Genomic DNA, 12,487 nt, shown 5'->3' with positions numbered 1-12,487 from the left:
CGGGGGCGGAGAGGAGAGGAGGGCGAGGGAGGAAAGGGAAGGCGCGGGTTAGCCCGGGTCCGGAGCACCCCTTAATGGCAGTAATGAGCCCCCCAAGTGTTCCCGCTTCGAAGCTGGGCTACTGGGTCCTCCTGGTAGGAGCCGCGGCGGCCCCGGCCAGAAGGGAACACGTGGTGGCGACCTTCTCCAGCGCAGGAGGAAGCCTGGCCTGGCCGCCAGAAGAGGCCAGAGGGGCTGGGGGGTGGGGGGGGCTGAGGTCGGCGTCGGCGTCGGCGTCGGTGCAGGTGGGGAGAGGCGGCCAGACGGGGCGCCACAGCCGAGGCCGCGGGGCTGAAATATTCATTCCTGAAACCGTCCCTGGGGCCTGGGTGTCTGGGGAAGAAAAGGCCGCAGGGACGGTCTCTGGAAAGCAGAGCGGTGCGAGCCACAGACCAATCCCGTCTGAGGAACCTCGTGTAACAGAGAAACCCCCAGTAACTCCGGGTTGGGGTTAAGGGCAGCCCCGAGCTGTTCACTGGGGTCGGCGCACGGCGGAGGCCCGAGGCCCGCGAGGACCCCGAGGCCCCCGAGGACCCGCATCAGGAGCCTGGGGAGGGGATGGGGGGGGCGGTGCTGGAAGCAGGGGCGGGGAACAAATTAGTTTCAAGGCAATCTGTGGGAAGAAGGGGACCCCGCACGTTTACCGCCCCAAGGAAGTGCCGGAGAAATGGGGAGGAGGCTCCCCCTGGATAATAAGGGGAAGGAAGGAGGGTCTAATCCACGGAGCACCTGACAGTGCAAAGAAATCGCCTCCTAGAGGAGGTGAGGAAACACTGCCCCCTTCACCCCCGCGACTCCCAGGTCCACATCATTCATTCAGCAGGTTCTACAGACGCCGTGAGGGGGGGTAAGTCAAGTCAGGGGGTCCCCCTGGGCATGTGGTGGGTGCCAGGCCCCGGCCCGATGCTGGAGATGCGGGCGGGAAGGAGACACGGTTTCTGCCTGGAGGGAGCTCCGGGCTGAAAAGTCTCAGGCCTGTGCCGTGACTACAGTTCGAGGCTCATTAGTGGGATCCATTATGGGATCTGTTAGTGGGATCCGTTATGAGATCCATTAGTGGGATCCGTTAGGGGGATCTGTTAGGGGGATCCGTTAGTGGGATCCAAGTCTGCTAAGGGATGAACTGAGAGGTTCCCCTCGAGCCCAGATCCAGCCATGTGTGAGCCTGTCCCACCTTCCCCGCAGAAGCTCCAGGTGGCCACGCACCAGGGCCCGGGGCTAAGGGGGCATTTCTGTGCAGTAAGTACCCCGGGCTCGGTCCTCCCGCACGTGTAACTCCTCCAAGCCTCATGAGGACCCTGGTTTTAGTAGTTCTCCGAATTATTGTTGCTCTCTAAGCCACCCCAAAGTATTGCTGGAAGGAGGCAACTCATAAAAAAAATAAATGGATGAATGACATAGGAGAGATCCAGACGGATGTGGGAACCCCGAGATTCCAGGGGGCTCTGCAGGGACAGGGAAGGCGGGGTACCCGGGCGGCTCAGAGCCAGGGGACACCCCGGAGCGGCCCCTAACCTGGGCTAGCCACATCCAGGGCAGCAAGTGCCCGGAGCCCACTGACGCTGCCCATCGGCCCTCCCGGCGGGTCAGACACATGTTCACCGGCGACATCAGCTCTCAGCACAGAACCCGTGGACTCGACGTGCCTTGGGACACCGGCCAGGTGGGCGAGGGGCTCTAGGGTGGCCAGACTGGCAGGGGGCGGTGACCCCTCCTGCCACCACCCCCCACCCCGGCTCAGGGGGTGACAGCTTCAGCGCTGGCCCGACTTACAGCCATAGGTGCAGAACATTCTCCGAGGAACAGGATCCTCGACGACAGCTGCCTCCTGTGTCTCCTCAACTGGCACAGCCTCTGCTTTAAGCCACAAGCCGTGGAACTTTCTAGAGCACGGAACTCCAGCCACTTGTAGATATCCCTTCATGGAGGAGGAAACAAAGGAAAGCAATGCCAGGTGACAAGCTTCGTGAAAATGGGCTCCATGCACAGTTTTCTTCCCTACCTGACGACTGTCAAACAGAAACGTCCCAGGTGTCCCAGGCGCCAAGGAGATCTCAAAGACATTTTGTTTCCGAGGGTTAGTTGTTACACCCACTGATGTTCATCGATTTAGAAATTAAAACGGAATTTTCGATGTATTATGTATTTGAAATGATAGTGTTTAGATTTTATCATTCATTTTAATGTCTTAAACATTGTTTTTATGTAATTATGATGATTATGTGTCCACATTAAGTCATGATTTTTTTTAAATAAAAATACCTATTTTTTAGAGAATAATAAGAGTGGAGTGAATTGTACAATTTAAAGAATCTCTTTGGTATCTGGCTCAATCAAACACAGATTCTCCTACCTGCTTCTGAATTAAATTTGTTGCAATATCACATATCACTTAACTTCTTGAAAACTCCACCATATAATCGTGGGAGAAAATGAGAGTGGGGAAAAAAAAGCAAAGCATTTTAGGATTATCGTGAAAATACTCTTATTCTTGTAGATCCCCTGAGAGGGTCTCCTGAGCTCCCCGGGCGCCCAGGCGGCCCTGGACCCACCGTTCTGTGCAATCAAAGTAGGTCCCGCTTCTCCCTCAGACTGTCATCACCTTTCGTCAATGCCACCAGTGATCAGTGACCTGAGCGGTCTTCTAGAAGTATCTACACATACATGTAAATATAGGGATGTAGAGGTTTTTTAAATTAATCTTCAACAGTCAACTATGAGCACACTCTATATTTCACCTAGTTTTCCATTACGCGTGTTGGGGGGCGTTGCGTTTTAGTGTTTGTCACTATGTCATCTCTGCAGGCCTCTTGTACTCCACTAAATGGATCTAACAACACGTAGCTTGGTACCGCGCCACGGTACGCAGGCGGGTTGCTGGACAGCCACGGTGACTTGCCACTTTCTTCAGTGAAGGACACAGGACTTAATGGGAATGAAGTGGCCACATGGAGCAAAAACCAGGTGTCACACGTATTAGCACAGCTTTCTTGCAGCTTCTAGTTTCCTAAGAAGCCATGCAGCTGAAGTCTTCAAAATTTGAGAAAATATCCCATTTTTTTGCCATATTACTGGGGTCACCCAGTATTATACTTGGGGCTTACCTCACTGTGCCAGAAAGACTCGTGTTGACAATCCCTGTGCCTATTTTTACAGGAATGTTTACAAACATCAACCTGTCTGGAAACACACCTGCTACCATCAGTGTCACATAACTGTGAGGCAAGAAGGCCGGATCGTAGTCCAAGTGTCCCCGGACAGTATTTCTGAAAACTATTTCCCTGTGGTGCTAAGTTAACGGAGATTAACCCTGTTAGGTCACAACTTCCCTGACACAGAAACACAACACCCCTCACCCGCAGGAAACCCGCCCCTCACGGGGATACTTTGGTCCAGTTACGTCGCACGCTCCAAATGCTAGAACTGATGCAGACCATGAGGGTTCACTTCCTCTCTCTGAGATTTACCAGCCATACAATCGTAGCTCCCACTCACTTGTAAAATGGAAGCAATGACACCTACCTCGTGAAGTTATTAAGAGCACTTCTAATTATCCAGGGGGGCCCGGGGGGCTCGGTTAAGCATCCGACACTTGATTTTGGCTCAGGTCATGATGTCAGCGTCATGACGTCGAGTCATGTCCCCCCCACCGCCCCCACATCGGCTCCTTGCTTAGGGTCTAGTCTGCTTGAGATTCTCTCTCCCTCTTCCCCTCTCCCTGCTTACTCATATGCTCTTTCTCTCTCTTTCAAAGAAATTAAATCTTTTCTAAAAAAAAAAAAAAGTAATTTTAATTATCTATAGAGTGTGCCTACCACATAGTAGGTAGGTGTTCAATGCTTGACCATTGGTAACCTCCTTCTATTTCTATGAACAGAAATAAGACAGGAGACTGATCCTAGGTCCTGGACTGAGCTGGCTCTTCACTGAAAACCCAGGGGTGCAGCCTTTTAGGAAGCCTGGAGATCTAAGAGACTGGGGCAAGACAGGATGGTAGAGATTTTTTTTTCAAACAAAAAGGATTTCGTGAGATGTTTGTCTTTGTCTGATTCAAAATGAGAGACGTGGGTCTGCTTTCCTCCTCCCTGGCAAGGAAAACGGGCACCAACACTCCCTGCCATCCTGTCTCGACTGTCCCGTCTGCCTCTGAAATCACCTGGGACAGTGTGGTTGGCACTTTTAGATCCACAGAACCTAGAGGAAATCCACCAGGTTTGGAGGAGCCCCTCAGGTGAGGATGAGAAATGAGGGACTTACTCCTGAACAATTCTCGGGAGTAGAACCAGCGTCTGCAATAATTACAGGACGGATGTGTTACGACCTCGATTTACAGATGAGGAAACTAAGGTTCCTGTGGCGAAGGGGCAAGGCCAGCGGCTTCACAGGGATGGTCTCGCAAGGCAGACAAGTCCTCGTTAACTGTAATTTAATGATTGTCTGAACCCAATACTGTAACCAAAATCAAAATCAAGATTCTTCAGAAAATCATCCCCGCACTAGACACAGAAGTTAAGAGTGGCGGGACACCAAAGCCAAGATTTAATTAGTTTGGGAATTACAAATTTTATTGTCTTATTTAATTAGTATTTGATTATATCAGTTATTGAGATGAATAGGTTGTTACAATTTATAGATGATTATTTTGAATAATGAGTAAATAATGTCATGGTAATTTATCCAATGACATTTCTAGCTCCCAGGGGGTGTCAGGTGCTACATGTGAAGGAAACTTGTCCCTTGGCCTCAAAGAAGGTATAAGGCCTATCACATGATATAAGCTATAACCATATACGTATTTGGGTTAGTGGGGAAATAAGATAGACAAGAATAAGGTGCTAAAAGAAGGAGACATGCAGCCAGTGGGGTGTTCAGGGAAGGCCTGAAGGAGTGAGGCACCATTTAGCTCCCTCTTGAAATATAAATAGGATTTTGCCAGCCTCGGAAGAGAAAGATGGCAGGTTCAGGAGGCTACAGGCTTAATCTGGCATGAGGGATGCTCTAGAGGGGAGACAAGGGGCAGAGGGACCGACCAGATCCTGGCCTAGAATCATGGCCTCAGGAAGGAAGAGAAAGAGATAATAATGTGGAGAGAATTGAGGGTTGGCCAGTGGCTGGCTACAGCAGGGAAGAAGGGAGGGATCAGAGAAGCCTGAGTTTCCAACCTGCACGTGACCAGCAGCATGTCACTATTCATAAAACCGGGGCAAACCGGAAGAGGAACTGGTATGTAAGGGGAGATGGTGCGTTTGGTTTTGAACATAAAGAATTGGTTGCCTGAAGGGGGGTGGTTCAGTCAGTTAAGCATTAACCCCTGATTTTGGCTCAGGTCATAATCTCAAGATTGTGAGATCGAGCCCCACATTGGGCTCTGCGCTGCGCACGGGGTCTACTTGGGATTCTCTCCCTCCCTCCCTCCACTCGTCCCCGCCCTAAAGAAAAAGAACTGGCTTCCTTAAGATGGAAACAGATAAACACACCAGGCAGAGAGGCAGAAATTTGGGTCTGGCGTTCCAGAGAATTGGGTGTTAGAGATAAATGTTTGACCATCAAATGAATGAAGGAGTAAATGAGGGCTGAGGCAGATGAAATGATGTGGGAATAAGGAAGAGAAGAACAAGGAAGACAACCCGTGGGGCCCATCTGCCTTGAGTGGGGGCAGAAGACCAACCTCCCCAGGTGAGACCCAGAACAACTCAAAAATAGTTCCCCCTCCCAGAACATCAGGAGCCCCCGATCTCCCCCAAATCCCTTATTTCACAGATGAAGAAAACTCAGGCCCAGGCGGCTGATGTATCTGAGGCCTCACAGCTGCCAAGCCGTAACTAGATGGTTACGTGACCCCTGGGAATTAGCACTGCCTTGGCGACGTAGCCTTGCACGTGCACCACAGGACACGGCCGGACTCAGAGAAGCCTGAGAACCAACTGGAAACTTGTTTTATCTCCGCTACGTGAGTCCAGCACTGTCACTGTGCCCCACCACATAGTCAGCTCAGGGTTCAAACTGCATCTTACTCATCTTGCCACGGACCCTCTGCACCGACTTTTCCCCAGCACCGTCTCTGCCACCGGTGTCATTACAGGGTAGAAAAATCAGCGACAATGTTCTTCTGAACGTGCACGTGACCGTAGGCCTCTAGAGCTGAAGGAGCTTGGCAGTTTGTCTCACATTAGTGCAGCCTCCATGGAAACAGACCCCGGGAGGTTCGGTGACCAGAGGAGCTGTTGGTAGTAGAGCCCAGACCAAGATTCCAGTCTCCCGTTTCTTTCCATTTCACTACCAACCTTTAATGCAAGAGACTTCTTAACGATTTATGTATTTATTTGAGGGAGAGAGAGAATGCGAGTGGTGGGGAGGGCAGCGGGAGAGAGAGACTCTGAGGCCGACTCCCTGCTGACCGCAGAGCCCGATCCCAGGGCCTTGAGATCATGGCCTGAGCCGAAGTCAAGAGTCCGATGCTTAACCATCTGAGCCACGCAGGCGCCCTGCCAGAGACTTATTCCCAAGACAAACTCTTTAGTCTCTAATTTTTCCAAATGTATGCAATGAAGCCCTCTCCTCTAAAGATACTTCTTTAAAAAGGAACTCCATGGTCCAAAAAATTTGTGGAGGGGCACTTGGGTGGCTAAGTGGTTGAGCGTCTGCCTTCGGCTCAGGGCATGATCCTGGGGTCCTGGGATCGAGTCCTACATTGGGTTCCCCAGAGGGAGCCTGCTTCTCCCTCTGCCTCTCTCTGTGTGTCTCTCACGAATAAATATGTAAGATCTTTAAAAAAAAATAAGAATGCTTTTAAAAAGAAAAAGGTTTGTGGAGTGCTATAAGCTACCCCTCTCTTGGACGGCCAAGATGCTTATTACCATATTAAAAGATCTTGGCAAGTCCTACAGGAAAGAAACCTGGGTCATTCTCTAAGAATATTTCCCCAACTTATTTGACCGTAGAACTCTGGCCCTTGCCCTGCCCCTGCTGTTATCTATTTAAAAACCCACAGGTTTCCAAGGATTGTACTTTGGGAGACACCATCCCTGTCTAATTAGCAAGAGTTCTCTGGTAGGTCCCAAGCATAAGTGTCAAGAAGCCTGGGAACCAGGCGGGGAAGCGACAGGAGGCAGAGAAGGATGGAGGAACAACAAACAGTCCTAGTGTCTTCTGAGCCATCCGCTGTGCCCACAGCAAAGGGTGAAACATCTACTTGAGAAATTCTGACTTGGGGTCCTGGTCAGAAGCATCAGACACTGGTCTCCAACGAAGAGCTCTTGTGGGGAAATGGTGCTCACCCCACCCATCACCAGCATGCAGGCTTCACTGGGCTTCCGCACCGTTACCAGCAATTAGCTCTCCTTGTGTCCTTTCCAGTTCCTTCCACAGCCACTCGGGCTTTTTTCCTCGCTCACTCTGCCACCGTGGTCCAAAGCCAACCACATCTGGATGATCGAGAGCAGCCTTCTAATGGGTCTTCTGACTCAACCCCTTCTCCCCAGCCGTGTACCTTACAGGCTACAGTCACATTAATCTTAAAACAACACATGATCTGCTCCAAGACAAAAAGGAATGTTCCAAACCCCACAACACCCAAAGCTCCCCTTCATGTATGAAAACACGCCTGTGCAATGCTGTTTCTCCATGCTCCCCGGTGCACATTTCTACCCCTGCAGGCGCCCGGCCCCTCTGCTAGCTGAACCAGCCGGCCACAAGCACTGTGGCTGCCAAGGCGCCACGCCTCCTGCCCTCTGCTTCCTGCCTGTCCGATTCAATCCAGTCTCGTGCCACTTTGGGCTCCAGGGCCCTGCTGTACCAGCGCCTCCGTGGGCTCTTGTGCTTCCAGACGCTGAGCACCCAGCCCCGCACACACTCGCATGGCTTCAGTGTTTCCTGAGTTTTCTGATGGGTATTAGACTCAGGAAGAAAAAAAAGATCAGGCCTTAATACATTCAAGGCACTTAGTAAGCATTCAAAAACACTCTTGCTGAATAAAGGAATTAATCCACGCTGACCTCAGAACTACAAGTTAAGCAGAAAACGTCACGTCTATAAAACACTGGGGGAAACTAACCCTTTCCTGGGCCTCAAGGCATTAAAATGTTTCTAGCTCAGTTGATCTTGAGCTTCCTCTTTTATTAAAAGGAAGACAGATTCAATCCCATCCTGAAGGACCCAGTGAGTTTTTGTTCTTTTTCTGGAAGACAGAGCTGTGCTTTCCACCACCTTCTCACAGGGGAGAGTCTAGCTTGACCATATCCCGTGATATTTAAACAGGAGCTCCACATTTTCCAAAGGTCTGGCCAAAAGAGTGTTCTTCTCAAGAAGAACATTCTCTATTGAAAATTGTTTCTTCATTCATTCCCTGATTTATTCAACAAACACTTGGCGAGCAAGGCCTTGGGATGCAGAGGTGGTTAAGAGACAACCATGAGGCACCCACGGTCAGACCCTCTTTTACTCAAAGTGCATCAGAAGAACACCTGCAACAAAATCCCCTGGGGGAGGTTGTTTCAAAGGAAAATGCAGGTTCCCCGGATGCTGCACAGAAAAGTTCTTATTCGGGCAGCCCGGGTGGCTCAGCGGTTTAGCGCCGCCTTCAGCCCAGGGCCTGATCCTGGAGACCTGGGATCGAGTCCCACATCGGGCTCCCTGCGAGGAGCCTGCTTCTCCCTCTGCCTGTGTCTCTCTGCCTCTCCTTCTCTCTGTGTCTCTCATGAATAAATAAATAAAATCTTTAAAAAAAAAAAAAAGAAAAAAAAGTTCTTATTCACTGGTGGAGCCTGGGATCTGCATTTGTAAAAATCCCTCCACGTGATTCTGATGCACACTCAAGGGGAGAGCCCCACTGGCCAGCGGAAAAGACGGGCTGCTAAGGAGATCCTTATAAAATGTGATGCCGGCTTCCAGCGAAAGGGAAGTTCACCATGTGTAACGGAGGCGAGCGGAGAGTGACTAAGTGGTGGGGAAGGGTTAGGTGTGGGGTTAAGGGAGACCTGCGTGCAAATCGCCGTGTGATTCGCGCCACGTGTCCTCCTAGATAAAATAGGAAAACAGAAAGACACCCACCCCACACAACTACCACGAGGCTTCCACAAGGTTATGCAGAGAAAGGGCTTTGCCTAAATCTTGGTACACACTAAACACATCACCCTGAATTCATCATGATTGTTACTGTAATTACTAAAACATTTGAAAGAGACCCGGGGAGATCAGAATGTCTTTGCTGAGAAAAACTGGAGTCTGAATTTAGTTTAAAAGCAGTGTCCCCAAACATGAGAGACTCCTAACTCTGGGAAATGAACTAGGGGTGGTGGAAGGGGAGGTGGGCGGGGGGTGGGGGTGACTGGGTGACAAGCACTGAGGGGGGCACTTGATGGATGAGCACTGGGTGTTATTCTATATGTTGGCAAATTGAACACCAATAAAAAATAAATTTATTAAAAAAAAAAAAAGGCAGTGTCCCCAAGTGTAAGTTGCCACCTACAAAATTTCCAGCATTTTAAAAATTTTGTATCTATGATTCTATCATTTGAAACTCTTAATGGGAGTGGGAACCAAGTTCTGCTGTGTAATTTCAGTGCCTGCCTTTTCATTTGTGTTCACCGCTCTACAAATGCCAAATGAGAGCCAGATCAAGTCAAGAACCAATCTACAAACAGAGGACACGCGGGGGGTGGGAGGGGGCACTGAGTCACCGAATGGCACCGGGCAGTTCAATCTGCTCACCATAGACGTCAGTGCCACGTTCATGCTGTGAGCAGAAGTGTGATGTGGACTCTGACTTCTCACATACCAACACCTCCTGGTTTGTACGCAGAAGCCCAAGGCATAAATACACAAAGCAGAATGGTCCTGTCCCTCATTCTCTTAATTTTAATGTCACCACCATGCTAATCTTATCCTCCAGTGAACAGACAATTAAACAAATTATCAAATGATACCTCATTAAAACTGACATCTGGGGGCGCCTGGGTGGCTCCGTCAGTTTGAGCCACCGACTCTTGGTTTCAGTTTTCTTGGTTTCGACTCACGATCTCAGGGTCACGAGATCCAGTCCCATGTCGGGCTCCACACGCAGTGCGGAGTCTGCTTGCCACTCTCTCTCTGTTCCTCCCCTGCTCGTGTGTGTGCTCTCTCAAATAAATAAATAAATACTGACATTTGACCATTTCCTACTTTTAGTGTTTGGTTAAGTATGAGATTTTATTTTCCTGAACTCATAAACCCCTGAGACTATCATTAACAATTTAGCATACTTATCCTGATGGGCATTTTCTGCATGCATATTAATTACATTTAAATTACACTTGTTTCAGACCCAAATGAAACATAGACCAAGCCCTGAGGCCACATGGTTCCACTCTATCTTTACCCTCCACACTAATAGTTCGTTTCAACTAACCACATCATTTGACCAGTAAAATAATGTTTTCAATTTATTTTATTGAGTTCATAGTTATATTTGATTTCATTTATAAATTTGGTTTGGCTTTATAGTTGCAGGAGAACTATAAGCACAAGAAGTGTAAACCTATTGTCATGTGTATTCATATTTTAATGACATCTAAATAATCAATTGTCCTGAGGAACTGAAAAAAAATCCTATAAAATATGTCTATTATATATTGTTCAGATTTGAGTAACATCAAACTGGATAATCCCAAGAGAAGATGTTTGGAGAGCTAAGTTTATCCCATGAGCACCTGCCTCCTGTGAAAAGCCTGCTCCCGGCCTTTTCACCAAGAGTAAGCAGCAGAGAATCTGCTCCTTCAGAACCCCACACCCAAAGCCACCCCTGCAGGATGTCTGTTCCATACAGCCTTCTGTACCATTTTGTTAACTTCCCAAAGCCCCCTACATTGGTATCAGCAAAGCTACTAGTCTGGTGGGGGGCAGGGGGGTGGAGGTGAGGTGGTCAAGAGACTCTCCTTGGAACACCACTCACCTCGCCCTTGAAGCCACTTGCCTGGCCCTAAGAGTTGTGGTTAGTGGTGGTGCTGGGAATTGCTGAGTTCTGATCAAAGGAAAGGACGTGGGTCTAGACGTCACCATGCTTCGTCAACATTCTCATCTAACCCTCATTTATTCAGAAGGAAGTGTTGGAACCCCCCATGATCAGTGGGATGGATGTTCTTCCCTAATGCTGATTGCTGGATCACTCAGTAGAAACTACAATAACCTCATCACAGGGATAGATTTGGGTGTATTTTTGAATAGCATCACAGTGTTTCTCCAACGGCCCTACGGAACTGGGGCTGAGTAAATTTGGGAACAAATCAGCGATGACAATTATGGCTGATACTCCTATAAAGGGCTGGATGAAGAACCTTTAGAGGCTCTGAGCACTGAAGTATTAGAGCACCTTCCCCACTCCCACCCCACAAAGTACTTTGTTATAAAACACACACACGCACACACACACACTAAAATATAGCATTAAGTATAACAGTATTCAATACAGTTTCTATTCCTTTTCATTATGACTTTTTCAATACTTCTTTGGAAAACCTAATATCAGTTTATTTCCAAAAGAAATTGGAGGTACCCCAGCTCGTGCCTTAATCACCTTTGCACAAAGCAACATCGTAAGTGTATCTAGACTTTCCACATGCACCATCTCCCTCAAAACCAGGACTCGTGTGTTACACGGAGTCTGCAGATAACAAATGTGGAGCCATTTGTAAAGCGTCAAACTCTTTTTTTTTTCCTATTTACCTAAGAACTTCGCCAGACTTTTCCTTGCCCTGCTCAACTCAAGTGAGGACTTAGATCTTAAACACTGAAAGTCCTTTCAAGATTCATACTACTTGAGAAGTTTGGGCTGAAAATGAGAACTTCGGCCTATTTTGGTGCTCCTTCCATCTCCTAGATTGCTCTGCCCAGGGCGCAAAGCTCCTGGTAGTAGGATCATCAGGAAGTACAAAGTCATTTGAAGTTTCACAGGATAACTTTAGACACTCTGAGTGTCTTTGATTGAAGACCCATCATAAATGCTGGCAACTACATGATCAATTAGAAAATGAAAGCCAGGAGACCTGGTATCCTAGAGCTAGAATTTCTTCGAGCTAAGCATACAGCACAGCAGAGCCCCTCTTTTTTCTGGAAGAAGTGGGGTGCCTGTGGGCCTTTGTAAAGGGGCCAAAGTTAGCACCTGAAGTCATGAAAATGAGGGAGGCAAGTAAACATCAGAAAGTTGTGAAGAGATAATAGGAAGGCCATCGATCCTTGGCCTTCTATCCTGCAAAAACAAAGTTTACCACCAAAAGCACAGGAAAAGAGTTAGAAAATAACTTTTCATACTCCTTTGAGGGATCCACATAAGTCTAGAATTTACATCCTAGCTTGACATCCCCGTGGTAATGAATAGCTTTTAAAAGGTTTAAAATTTTTTTCACCTCTAAGTATGATCTAAAGCAGCAGTTAATTTGCTTCTTATGTGACACTGAATGTTCAAATGAGAATTTTT

The 12,487-nt window shown here is 48.4% G+C and overlaps 1 protein-coding gene across 4 annotated transcripts in view; it reads right to left on the bottom strand.

Moving 5' to 3' along the window:
• Window positions 1-12,487, bottom strand: part of DDR2 (discoidin domain receptor tyrosine kinase 2) — a 149,368-nt gene that overhangs the window by 124,789 nt on the left and 12,092 nt on the right. For 2 of the 4 annotated variants that reach the window (XM_077886841.1, XM_077886840.1), the window contains exon 2: window positions 1,813-1,957. The exons of the other annotated variants lie outside the window; for them this stretch is intronic. In XM_077886841.1, the coding sequence (XP_077742967.1) occupies window positions 1,813-1,818 (6 nt within the window). In that variant the 5' untranslated portion in view covers window positions 1,819-1,957. The remainder of the gene's footprint in view (window positions 1-1,812; window positions 1,958-12,487) is intronic. 4 annotated transcript variants of the gene reach the window in all.

This window comes from Canis aureus, chromosome 38 (assembly GCF_053574225.1).
Source record: "Canis aureus isolate CA01 chromosome 38, VMU_Caureus_v.1.0, whole genome shotgun sequence".
Classification (NCBI taxonomy): Eukaryota; Metazoa; Chordata; class Mammalia; order Carnivora; family Canidae; genus Canis; species Canis aureus.
Note: the sequence above shows the minus strand (reverse complement) of the source record. Positions and strands in the feature narration are given on the sequence as shown.